General features: G+C 31.5%; 1 protein-coding gene across 8 annotated transcripts in view; it reads left to right on the top strand.

The window, feature by feature from the left end:
• Positions 1–13,054, top strand: part of LOC114326889 (carbonic anhydrase) — a 471,397-nt gene that overhangs the window by 137,846 nt on the left and 320,497 nt on the right. For 4 of the 8 annotated variants that reach the window (XM_028275344.2, XM_050652595.1, XM_050652594.1 and 1 more), the window contains exon 1: positions 12,569–12,699. The exons of the other annotated variants lie outside the window; for them this stretch is intronic. In XM_028275344.2, coding sequence (XP_028131145.2) covers positions 12,665–12,699 — 35 coding nt within the window. In that variant the 5' untranslated portion in view covers positions 12,569–12,664. Of the gene's footprint in view, positions 1–12,568; positions 12,700–13,054 lie in introns of those variants that run through there. 8 annotated transcript variants of the gene reach the window in all.

Below are 13,054 nucleotides of genomic sequence, written 5' to 3'. Positions count from 1 at the left end.
GGGCGACGGGATGTTGCCTTGATCAGGGCTGAGAACCCACTGAGAGGGTGAGAGCGGGTGCTCTCCTATCTTGAAGAATAAGTTCTTTTTGCAACATATGGTCTTTTAGGCACACACACATTAAAAACTAAACACTTGTCCTTACATTTGCACTGTTGACAGTGTTGCATTTCAAAAATACTTTTAAAAATATTTATCATTTTACATGGTCGAATAATTATTCGAACAACTTCCATTAACTGAGAACCCAAGATATTTAAAGTGTTTTACCTTTTCAAACTCATAGTCGGCAATATTTAACCTTGTCACATTAACTGTATTTTTTCTTGAGCATATTAGGTATTTTATTTTGTTTTGATTTATTGCCAAACCACTTTTGGATGTTTCTTGGTACAACTTCGCAAATGCTTTTTTAAACTATTTAGGTTTCTGCTAATCAATGCTATGCTGTCAGTGTTTGCCACAAGTTGCGACGTCGATGTTATTTGGCTGTCAAATGCTGGCTTAAAATCTTTGAAAAGGATGTGTAAGTCGATATCATGTTCGTAAAATGTCTCAGTTGACTGTGTGATTATGTGTATTACATCTATTATTGACCTTTCCTCTCTAAATCCCTGCCGGTTGTCTCCTATTTCAATTCCAATGTATTATGAGAGTCTCTATCAGTATCTGATTAATAATATCATTACCAATATTTTGTAGCAGCTGTGTAACAATGTTACTCTATAGTTATTGCATTGTGTGGAGTCACCTTTTTAGAATAAAAAATATCCACTGTTTCCAATGTTTTCCATTCTTCGGATATTCTTTCTTCTACCCAAATTCTTATTATTAGGTCGTATATTTTTCGTTGCAGTTCTTCTCCGCCTAGTTTTATTAGCTCGTTTGGGATTTCGTCTGGGTCTGCTGCTTTGTTTTGCTTTAGATTTCTTATCACACATAAAAAAACCCTCATAATATGACTGATATTCAATTTCGTTTTTATCATCAAGGTATGTTTCTTCTGTGAGTTCGTATGTGCGTTCTCTAGCTTTACATAACGCTTCGTAATGTTTCTTACATATTTTGGCACCAATCTTAGCTTTTGGTCTCTTCTTGTTTTGTAAGTTTAAATATTTATATAGCTTTATATTATTCTTGCTATTTGATTCAGTGAATTTGTACTCTAAGAGCTCTCTAGTGGGAAAGTTTTGGGGTAGTTCTGATTTCTTTCATTATATAGGGATTTTGGGCTGCTGAATCCGAATATGAGGTTTGCGGACAAAATTTCTTGCCGGAACATTGAAAAAATCGCGAGAAAATCGAAAAATTTCAGCTTTTTTCCGCTTTTTTGCTCAAAACTCGAAAATTATTAACTTTTAGTAAACGGTCTGTCAACAGAAATTAAAGTACTTAAAATTATCTACAAATATCAGTATTTACTTTTTTTTCAGACGAACGGTTCGGTCTAAAGTTCAAGTTGAAAATTGACAATTTTTAACGGTCTCTTCAAAACCCACTTTTTACATTCCAAAACTTTAGTTTTTATTAGAATACTGTCATTTGATAAATTTCTCCTAGTTTTCTGTACAAATAATAACACAGGCCTACAGAAAAAAAAATTGTTTTGGTGCCGTGAATCTTTAAGCTGATTTTTACTATATTAGGGGCGATAAATCGAAATATGGATTTCGTTTTTTTGTATCAGCTCTAGTTTTATGGATATGACAAATTCCGAAATTAGAGTTTTAATATTTGAGATAATGAAGAGTATGCTATTCAAAGGAATATACATTGTTAATTAAACTTATTCCTCAGTATATATTTGTTGTTCTCACTGTATTATGCCTTATTTATGGAAGAAATAATACTTTAATGTCGTTACATTACTATTTTATAAGGAAATAAAACAGCTTGAAGAGTATTTTTAAACTTTTAAAATGATACATTTACCACTTGTAAACCCATTCAGCCTCCATCTAATAATGGCTCATAGCCCATGGACCATGCTTCGCCTACATAGAAAGGAAGCTGTCCCAGATAAGTATGGAAAAACTTAAAGCTGGAATATTTGATGGAGCACAGGTCAGACTTCTTAAAAAGGATCCGGCTTTTGTGGGGTCAATGAATGAGGAAGAGAAAAAAGCTCGGTTTTCATTTGTGGACATTATGAAAAATTTTCTGGGAAATCACAAAAGTAAAAACTATGCTGAGCTGGTAAACCGTTTGCTGAATAACTTCCAATCACTTGGATGGAATATGAGCATCAAAGTCAACTATTTTCACACCCACCTGGTCCGTTTCCCTGAAAACTTAGGTGACACAAGTGAGGAGCAAGGTGAGAGACTTCACCTAGAGATAAAAACTATTGAGGACCGCTACCAAGGAAGATGGACACCCATATGGTGGCAGATTTTTGCTGGGGTTTTAAGAGAGGCTGTTTAAAGTTCATTCCAGGAAATCAACGCAAGCTAAGCTTTCGTTACGTGAAGTAAAGTTTTTTTCTATTTTGTTAGTTTTTTCTCAAAACTAATTGTATATCTGTTTCATTGTACACAGGGTTTTATTGTAGTTAAATGGATTAATTCGCAGACGACATAGTTTTGTTCTCTGACAACCTCAAGGAGATATGTGCAATGCTACATGAACTTCAGTTAGTGTGTGCCAGTGTAGGTCTTAAAATAAACAACTCCAAAACAAAATTCATGACAAACCTATTACCTAGCGGAAATATCAATATTGGAGACAACGAAGTAGAGCTAGAAGAAAAATACATATATTTTGGACACGAAATAAAGATCACAAGAGACAACCCAACATGCGAACTACGAAGAAGAATAAACCTAGCATGGGCAGGGGCAGCCTATGGAAAACTCAAAGACATCTTTAAAAGCGATATACCAATTTCTTTAAAACGTAAAACATGTGACCAATGTGTGTTGCCTGTGGTGCCGAAACTTTGACATTGACAGCTACAACTTCTAAAATGCTGCAAACAGCTCAGAGGAAAGTGAAAGGTCAATGCTGAGTATGTCGCTTCGTGACCGAGTTGGAGATTAACAATTAAGACTAAGAACATGAGTTACCGATGTAATTTCCCGAATTGCCACCCTCAAGTGCAACTGGGCCGTGCACGTCGCCCGAATCAGGAATGGGAGGTGGACGAAGAGATTACTTGAGTGGAGGCCGAGATTAGACAAAAGTAGTAGAGGAAGACCCCCTACTCGTTGGACTGACGATCTCAAAAAAATGTCAAGAAATTGGATGCAAAGTGCTCAAAATGGAGCACAATGGACAAAAATGAGGGAAGCCTATGTCCAGCAGTGGACGCAAAGGACTGGACGATGATAATGAAATGGCTTAAAATATACGTATTTTTTAATTGTGTGGTTTTTATTTCAATTTAGTATATCCATATATACCATAAAGCCATATTCGGAATCAGCACCCCAAATATACCTAAAATCAGCTCTAAACACTTTGGCACCAAAAACACTGTAGGCCTGTGTAATAAATGTTAGTTCATAATATGAATATGGTATGTCTCTTCTCACAGCTTCCATGAATCCATTCCATCCTAAAATACCGAGAATGTCTCTGCTTTTCCCTTAGAGCTACAGAAAAACAGGCACAGATGGAGTCACAGTTTTAGTTGGTGTGAACATTCGCTTCGGATCTGGATTTCTGATAAACCTTGAGGTTTTGTCCTTTCAAAATGTATTAGTCGAACAGCTCTCTGACTTCCACAAACCTCAGGTGCGGGTTTAGTTTTTAGCCGAGGAATGGATTGGTTAGGAGCTATTGCATGTTTTGGTGCAATACAAGAAATGTCACTTTAGTCCATTCATTAACGGTAAAATATTGCAAAACCTTTAAATTTTAAAGAACCGCTTGGATTGACATGAAAGGCTATAGCGGGATAATATGGTCAAAATTGCACCAGGCTCGATTCAGTTTTGGGTTTAGCCATTCGAAAATATATAATTGAAAACTCACTCAGCCAAATTTTCAAGTCCCTAGGTGCTCCGGGGGGTCCGCTATGGAAAAAAACGTGTTTTTTTTAAAACATTTTTTTCCAGACGCTGTATTGCTGCAAAAAATCTGAAAAAAATAGTGAATGCGTATCTTAACAACACAAAGTTGCCTGATTTTTTTCAGATTTTTAGCTTTAAAATTGAGCGCAGGAAATTTTTTTTTAATTTTCAAAAAAAAGTTTAGGTTATGTTGTAAATTTTTCGCCAACTTTAAAATATTGTTTTTTTGTGTATTTTTTTCCATTCTTTCGAATGGCATATGCCATATTATCATTTTCGACGTGGAAAATACCTAAAAATCGAAAAAACTGTTTTTTTTTTGGCATTTTCTGAAGTTTTTGACTCATAAACTCAACAACATACAGCTAAATTAATCATCATTTACATTTTTATATGTATTGTTACATTTACAATCATAATCAGCTATTAGAACTTATTTTCTTCCTACAGCATGCTCAAAAACCCCGTTTTTCGGCGTTTTTACTAAATAGCCTCAGAAATCAGTAAAAAAAAATAATTCTTTTAACGTTTAAAAAATTAAAATTTTGTTGTTCTCGATAGAATGTAATACAATTAATACTTAAATAAATAATTTTTTGTTCTGCACGATTTTTTGAATTTCATATATAATAATATCGTCCCATTAAAGGTACCCTGCCATAGGCTTATAAAAAAAATCAATAAATTATTTTTTTAACGTTTTAACGTTTAAAAAAATAAAATTTTTGTAGTATTCGATAGAAAATGTTTCCCCTTAATAAAACTGCTTGTTGCGGTTGTGATTATCAAAGCGCGCTAAGGTTAAAAAAAGCTCGGCACTTTGGTGCCATACGCAAGGAAGCGCTTCTAGCCACGTTTTTGGAAAAAACTCAGGATAAACCAGTCCGCAAGTACCCGCCGTCGAAGCCACTAACTACTTACGTAATAAAAATATTTTTAAAATAATAAAATAAGAAAATCTACGGTTTCGTTTTGATTAAAAAATAACAGGATCCCCAGGAACTAGGTGCTTTGGAAAATAACGTGTTTTTTTGAAAACAATTATTTTTAGACGCCGTATTGCTTCAAAAAATCTGAAAAAATTAATGAAGGCGTATCTTAACAATACAAAGCACCCTGATTTTTTTCATAATTTTAGCTTCAAAATTGAGCACAGAAAATTTTTTGAAATTTTCAAAAAAAATTTAGATTATGTTGGAAATTTTTCGCCAACTTTAAAATATTGTTATTTTGTGAATTTTTTTCCATTCTTTCGAATGGCATAGGCATCATTATCATTTTCGACGTGGCAAAATACCTAAAAATCGAAAAAACCTTTTTTTTTACTGAAGTTTTTGACTCATAACCTCAACAACATACAGCTAAATTAATCATAATTTACCTTTTTGTATGTATTTTTATCTTTACCATCAAAATCAGCTAATAAAACTTATTTTTTTTTTACTAAATAGCTTCAAAAATCAGTCAAAAATAATTTTTTCAACGTTTAAAAAATTAAAATTTTGTTGTTATCGATAGAATGTAATACAATTAATACTTAAATAAGTGATTTATTTGCACGATTATTTGAATTTCATATATAATAATATCGTCCCATTAAGGGTATCGTGCCATAGGCTTATAAAAAAATCAATAAATTAATTTTTTTAACGTTTAAAAAATAAAATTTTTGTAGTGTTTGATACAAAAAAAACACTCCTCAAGTACTGCCGTCGAAGTCACTAACTACTTACGTAATAAAAATCGTGTTATTAAACGTTAATGAGGAATTATTATATAAATAAATTACTAAATTATTTGAATTATTTAATTGCTTAAATAGTGCAACCTAAAGAGTGCAGTGTTTAAAGGGATTAATAAATGAATTATCAAAAAGTTACTACGTACTCATGAAATTACAAAATTCAAATTCAAATTAATATACAGTATGATGCAAAGGAAAGGAATAAATTCGTTATTTATTAAACTGTCGACTCTAAGGAAAAATCCCGAAAGAGGTCGATTTTTAATTGTGATTTTTTGGCATATATATCATACTAGTAGTGACGTCATCCATCTGGGCGCGATGACGTAATCGATGAATTTTTTTAATGAAAATAACGGTTATTTGAAAAACCATAGTAGTAAAGAACTTTGGTTTGTATAATAGTATAAAATTTTATTAAAAAACTTTTAAAAAAGTCATCCAAGAACATCTAGAATGTTTTCGATCTAGTCAAATCATCTTCAGTGACATTCTGTGTAGTAATTGAAACTAGCCCATTAGTTGATATATAGTTTTTAAAATTACATAATTTTATTAAAATAAAATTTTTATTAAAATTATACTTTTGGAATGACAAGTCAAGACGAGTGACACAGACCGAATTTCGTCTTGACCTCGAACTCGTTGTGACAAGTACCCCTTCAGTTTTTCGAGCAGGGAAGCCATGCTGCTTTTGAGCTTTAGTAAAATCCATTAATATCGACATTGTGCCGCATTTCAAAAGTATAATTTTAATGTTGTTCTGAAGCTATTTCCTTTGGCATTTTTATGATTAACTATTTATATGGGAAGTTTTAATAAATAATTATTTAATTTTGAAGACTACATAATAATATATCAACTAGCGGGCTATAGTTTCAGTAACTAAACAGAATGTCATCTGACTAGATAGAAAATGTTCTGATGCTTTTCTATAATCTATTTGGATGACTTTTTTAAAAGTTTTTTAATAGAATTTTATACCATTATACAAACCGAAGTTTTTTAATTCTGTGTAAGTTTTTTAACTATGGTACACAGCCAATCACTGGGACTTTACAATAATTTGGTTATTCGAAAGGTTCTTCAATTCTCTATTCAGTAGTATAAACATTACCATTATTAGAAAGGACTAAGTTTTCAATCTAATAGCACATAAAATAACATCAAAAATATTACTCTACATCCCACCAGATTGAAAACAATGGAAACATTACCCTTATTATTTATACAGAGTGACTAAATTTTTTTTTAATAAATTAATTTACAAAAAAAATAATGTATGTAATTTATTTAATTCAAAATATATTTTACTTTCAGAAAACGGAAAAAAGGTTTATTCGAAAAATAAACATTGCTTTTCGCTTAAATAAAATGTTCAAACTTCCAAGAGGCAGGTGACTAGCAGGAGCTGGCTTGAACATTGAATTTAAGGGAAAAGCAATGTTTATATCTCAAACATTTTCTTCTGTTTTCTAACAGCAGTAAAATATATTTTGAAGTAAATACATTACTTAAATTCTTCTTTTTATGTCAATTAATTTAATTCAAATTTTTTTTGGTCACCCTGTATAAATAAATGTGTTAGTATTTATATTAATGAATAGAGAACTGAATATCCTTTGAAATGAGTTGCCACACGACCCATATTCTCATTTAAAAAAATCATCGATTACGTCATCACGCCCAGATGGATGACGTGACTCGTATCACACTCGACCCGTTTCGGTATTTTTCCAGAAGTCGCCAGTTTACGAAATAACGAATTTATTTCTTTCTTTGCACCATGCTGTATATTAATTTGAATTTTGTAATTTTATGATTGTGTAGTAACTTTTTAATAATTAATTTATTAATCCCTTTAAACACTCTGCACTCTTTAGGTTGCACTATTTAATCAATTAAGTAATTCAAATAAGTTAGTAACTGTTTATTTAAATAATAATTCCTCATTAACGTTTAATAAAAATTTTTTTTTTTATTTATTTGTTTTTAGTTTTTAATCAAAACGAAACCGTAGATTTTCTTATTTTATTATTTTAAAAATATTTTTATTACGTAAGTAGTTAGTGGCTTCAATGGCGGGTACTTGAGGACTGGTTTATCCTGAGTTTTTTCCAAAAACGTGGCTAGAAGCGCTTCCTTGCGTACGGCACCAAAGTGCCCAGCTTTTTTAACCTTAGCGCGCTTTGAAAATCACAACCGCAACAAGCATTTTTATAAAGAGGCAACATTTTCTATCGAATACTACAAAAATTTTATTTTAAACGTTAAAACGTTAAAAAAATTAATTTATTGATTTTTTTATAAGCCTATGGCAGGGTACCCTTAATGGGACGATATTATTATATATGAAATTCAAACAATCGTGCAAAACAAAAAATAATTTATTTAAGTAATAATTGTATTACATTCTATCGAGAACAACAAAATTTTAATTTTTTAAACGTTAAAAGAATTATTATTTTTTACTGATTTCTGAGGCTATTTAGTAAAAACGCCGAAAACGGGGTTTTTCGGCATGATGTAGGAAAAAAAAATAAGTTCTAATAGCTGATTTTGATTGTAAATGTAACATAACATATAAAAATGTAAATGATGATTAATTTAGCTGTATGTTGTTGAGTTTATGAGTCAAAAACTTGAAAATGCCAAAAAAAAAACAGTTTTTTCGATTTTTAAGTATTTTCCACGTCGAAAATGATAATGATGCCTATGCCATTCGAAAGAATGGAAAAAAATACACAAAATACTAATATTTTAAAGTTGGCGAAAAATTTACAACATAACCTAAAAATTTTTTGAAAATTTCAAAAATTTTTCCTGCGCTCAATTTTAAAGCTAAAAATCTGAAAAAAATCAGGCAGCTTTGTATTGTTAAGATACGCATTCATTAATTTTTTCAGATTTTTTGCAGCAATACAGCGTCTGGAAAAAAAAGTTTTCAAAAAAACACGTTTTTTTCCATAGCGGACCCCCCGATGCACCTAGGGACTTGAAAATTTGGCTGAGTGAGATTTCAATTATATATTTTCGAATGGCTAAACCCAAAACTGAATCGAGCCTGGTGCAATTTTGACCACCTTATCCCGCTATAGCCTTTGGCATACATACAGCTAACAAGTCAAAGAAAAAAAGTGATATTGTGCCGATATATGCTTTTGCCCTGGGGGTGGTTTTCACCCCCTCTTGAGGGTTAAAAAATATTCGTCCAAACAAAGTCAGGAAATGGGTAAACTGGCTAATTTAAAGTAACTTTTGTTCTATAGAGTTTTTTCACTAAGTCAATACTTTTCGAGTTATTTGGCAGTGAATATGTTCATTTTTTCAACAAAATAACCACGCTTTTAGACGGTTTTTCGCAAATAACTCAAATTGTAAGTATTTTGTCGAAAAAGCATTCTTACCAAAAATATAGCCTATAAAAAATTTAAAAAAATAGTGAATATATCACGTTTTTTTATTTAATAGAAGCAGAGTTATAGCTAATGAAATATAGGTTCATATTCGTCAAATTCCAAGTGGAATACTTTAACGTGAAATAACCAAAAATGAAGCACATTTCGGGGAAAACTCATTTAAACTAATTTAAAGTGTTTAAAAAAAAGCTTCATTTTTGTTTTATAAAAAAAATTTCTAGCATCAAAATTAAACAAGTTACGCTCAAAATAAAGTTAGTCCCTTTTGGTTTTGGTAAAAAAATCGAGAAAATCACCTTCTAATTAGTATCTTAAATGAACTTAATCGTAACGACTTCACAAGTTTTTTGACTCGTGTATATATTGTTTATATGATCTGTAAGTTTCATCGGTTCAAAGTCCTTATTACTGAAACGGCTGTAGTTAAAAGGGGTTGAACGAGTCACTGATCACGAATGTATGCAAATTTAGAAACACCAAATCTTGATCAATTTTTGTCTAACAGAAAAACAAAAAAATACATGATATTCAGAAAAGCAAATCTGACTTTTTTTGTATTTCGAGACTTTTGGTATCTCTAACAATTTTTAAGTTATTTTGAAAAAAAGCATATTTTTCAAAATTTAAATTTTTAAAAATTTTACTTTGAAACCAAATTTTTTCAAAAATAAACACTTTGAATCGATGAAACTTACAGATCATATAAACACAATATAAGTAAAATAATTTATGGAGCGGCAACGATCAATTTCATTTAAGTTGCTAATTAGGGGGTGGTCTTCCCGATTTTTTTTTTGCAAAAACAAAAGGGACCAATTTTATTTTGAGCGTAACTTTCTTAAATTTAATGCTAGAAACTTTTCGTAAAAACAGAAATAAAGCTTTGTTTAAACACTTTAGAAAAAATAAAATGGGTTTTCCCCAAAAAGTGCTTAATTTTTTGGATATTTCACGTCGAAATATTCTATTTGAAATTTGGTGAATATGAATCTATATTTCATTGGCTATAACTCTGGTTCTGCGAGATCCAGAGACCTAACGCGTACACCACTTTTTTTACTTTTTTATAGGCTATATTTTTGCTAAGAACGGTTTTTTCGACAAAATACTTACTTTTTGAGTTATTTGCGAAAAACCTTCTAAAAATGTGGTTATTTTGTTGAAAAATGAACATATTCACTCGCAAATAACTCGAAAAGTGTTGACTTGGCGAAAAAGCTCTATAGAACAAAAGTTACTTAAAATTAGTCAGTTTACCCATTTCCGGAGTTGTTTTGGACATATATTTTTTCACCCCCAAGAGGGGGTGAAAGTCACCCCCAGGGCAAAAGCACACGTCGGCACAATATCACTTTTTTTCTTTGACATGTAAGCTATGCGTATGCCAAATTTCATGTCAATCCAAGCGGTTGGCCGTTTTCTCTACAAAAAGTACGGCTTAAGAAAATAGGGTGATGTAGTTTCCTCTTTGGGGTTTTGTTTATCTTATACAGAAGCTGTTCACCTGGAAGTGTCAGCATTCGCAGGCGATCCACAGAAACTTGACCTGCCGTGTTTTACACAGCAGGTGTACGATAACGCTGATTTTAACGTACAGTAGGAAAAATGAAAGAATACCCATGAACGAACATATAAAACACGCTGTATTTTCCTGTCACCGTGTCACACAAAAAATTGGCCAGCGCAAGTACATGTAATAATTATTGTTACATGTACCTGCACTGGACAATTTTCTTTGTGACACGGTGACAGGAAAATACAGCGTGTTTTATATGTTCGTTCATGGGTATTCTTTCATTTTTCCTACTGTACATACAATCGACGAATACCACACTTTTCAAGCAATCCATTCCTCGGATAAAAAAGAAACCCGCGCCTGAAGTTTATGGAAGTCAGGGAGCTGTTCAACTAATTCATTTTAAAAGGACAAAACCTCAATGTTTATCAGAAATCAAGATAACAGATCCGAAGGAAATGTTCACATCAACTGAAACTACTGAGAATCCCTGTGTGCCTGATCTTCTGTAGCTCTAAGGGAAAAGCAGAGACATTCCCGGCCTCTTAGGACAGAATGGACTCATGGAAGCTGTCACAAGAGACATACCATACCTATAAACTAACATTAATTTTTTTGTACAGAAAACTAGGAGAAATTTATCAAATGACAGCATTCTAATAAAAAATAAAGTTTTGGAATGTAAATAGTGGGTTTTGCCGAGACCGTTAAAAATTGGCAATTTTCAACTTGCACTTTAGACCCAACGGTTCGTCTGAAAAAAAAAAGTAAATAGTGATATTTGTAGATAATTTTAAGTACTTTAATTTCTGTTAACAGACCATTTACTAAAAGTTAATAGTTTTCGAGATTTGAGCAAAAAAGCGGAAAAAAGCTGAAAGGACATCGCACACATCTTATGGAAAATATAATGTCACTCAAATTCAATAAAATTTATACGAATAGATGCGTTTTAAATTAACGGTCAAATCTGATCATTGCGCCAACTCTATATTTTCAATAATAAGAGCAGAAATTGATATAAATAAATCTGAAATCAAATGGGTACGTACATAAGTTAGAGAGAGAAAAAATATTTTAAAATACCCAAATTGTCGGTACTCCATAAATCAGCGGATTAGTTTCACTAATCCGCTTAGACCCAGCGGGGTTTAAGCTCTTGTGAATAGCACCCAGAGCAATAGTAATTGTAACTGACACTTTTACTGACTCAAAAAATGTGATTTCGATAAACTTTAATTGCAATTTGCGCCGTAATTAATCATAATTAAGAGTTGGCGCAATGATAAGATTTGACCGTTAATTTAATACGAATCTATTCGTATAAATTTTATTGAATTTGAGTGACATTATATTTTCCATAAAATGTGTGCGATGTCCTTTGTTTTTTTCGCGATTTTTTCAATGTTCCGACAAGAAATTTTGTCCGCAAACCTCATATTCGGATTCAGCAGCCCAAAGTCCATATATAATGAACGAAATTAGAACTACCCCAAAACTTTCCTAGTCAAAATACAATTTTATTGAATCAATTTACTTCTAACTCTTTTGTAAATTCATCAATCCATAATCTTCTTTTATTTGTACAGCATTTGTCTGAGTCTGTCTTTCTTCTCCTATACTCTTACAAGTCTTCTTCTCTACCTGTCTTCGTCGTTCCAGTTTTGAGATTTTTTGATGTGTTTGAAATATATATGTGTTGAACAATATTTTATGGCTAGCATGTTCGGATTTAATTACTTACGCCATTCAAAACCAAATATAATAAAAAAACCATTTTGACAACAAAAGATAGGATAACACAATAATACTCATTCATTTTTTTAAAATCTTATCAATGTTGAAATTTACATCCGTCCATATAATACATAAATTAAAAGTTTTTGTGTTAATTGTTCAGTCGATGTTAGATTGCGTGCCAGGCTAGTGTTTTATATTAATTCAACGGTGCTCGTGTGTTATTAACGTAATAATGATGGGTGTACTAGAAAGTGTAGACGATGAAAGGTATTTATAATCAAAATTTGAATGTTTGTAAATATTGGTCAAATAATTGGTACTAATTGAAACATTGAATACATTTTGTGTTAATGTTGTAATTTTGTTTATATTTGCATATGTTAATACTTCCAGCATGAGGATATGTTTTCATTTTTAAACTTTGAAATATTATCGGATTGAATCTTTTTTAGATCCTATCCAATTTAACGTTTAATTTTTTACTCTTTCATTTTTTTGTGCAGTTTCATTTCTTCTTCTGCATTTTTTTCCTCTGAGATATTTTATTTCATTTTCTCACTCTTTCCTTGGTCTGTCTTAGTTATTTTTTGTATTATTTTAGTTGCTGTCACTTTACATAGGA

Source organism: Diabrotica virgifera, chromosome 6 (genome assembly GCF_917563875.1).
Source record: "Diabrotica virgifera virgifera chromosome 6, PGI_DIABVI_V3a".
Classification (NCBI taxonomy): Eukaryota; Metazoa; Arthropoda; class Insecta; order Coleoptera; family Chrysomelidae; genus Diabrotica; species Diabrotica virgifera.
The sequence above is the reverse complement of the archived record's forward strand: the minus strand, read 5'-3'. Positions and strand labels throughout refer to the sequence as shown.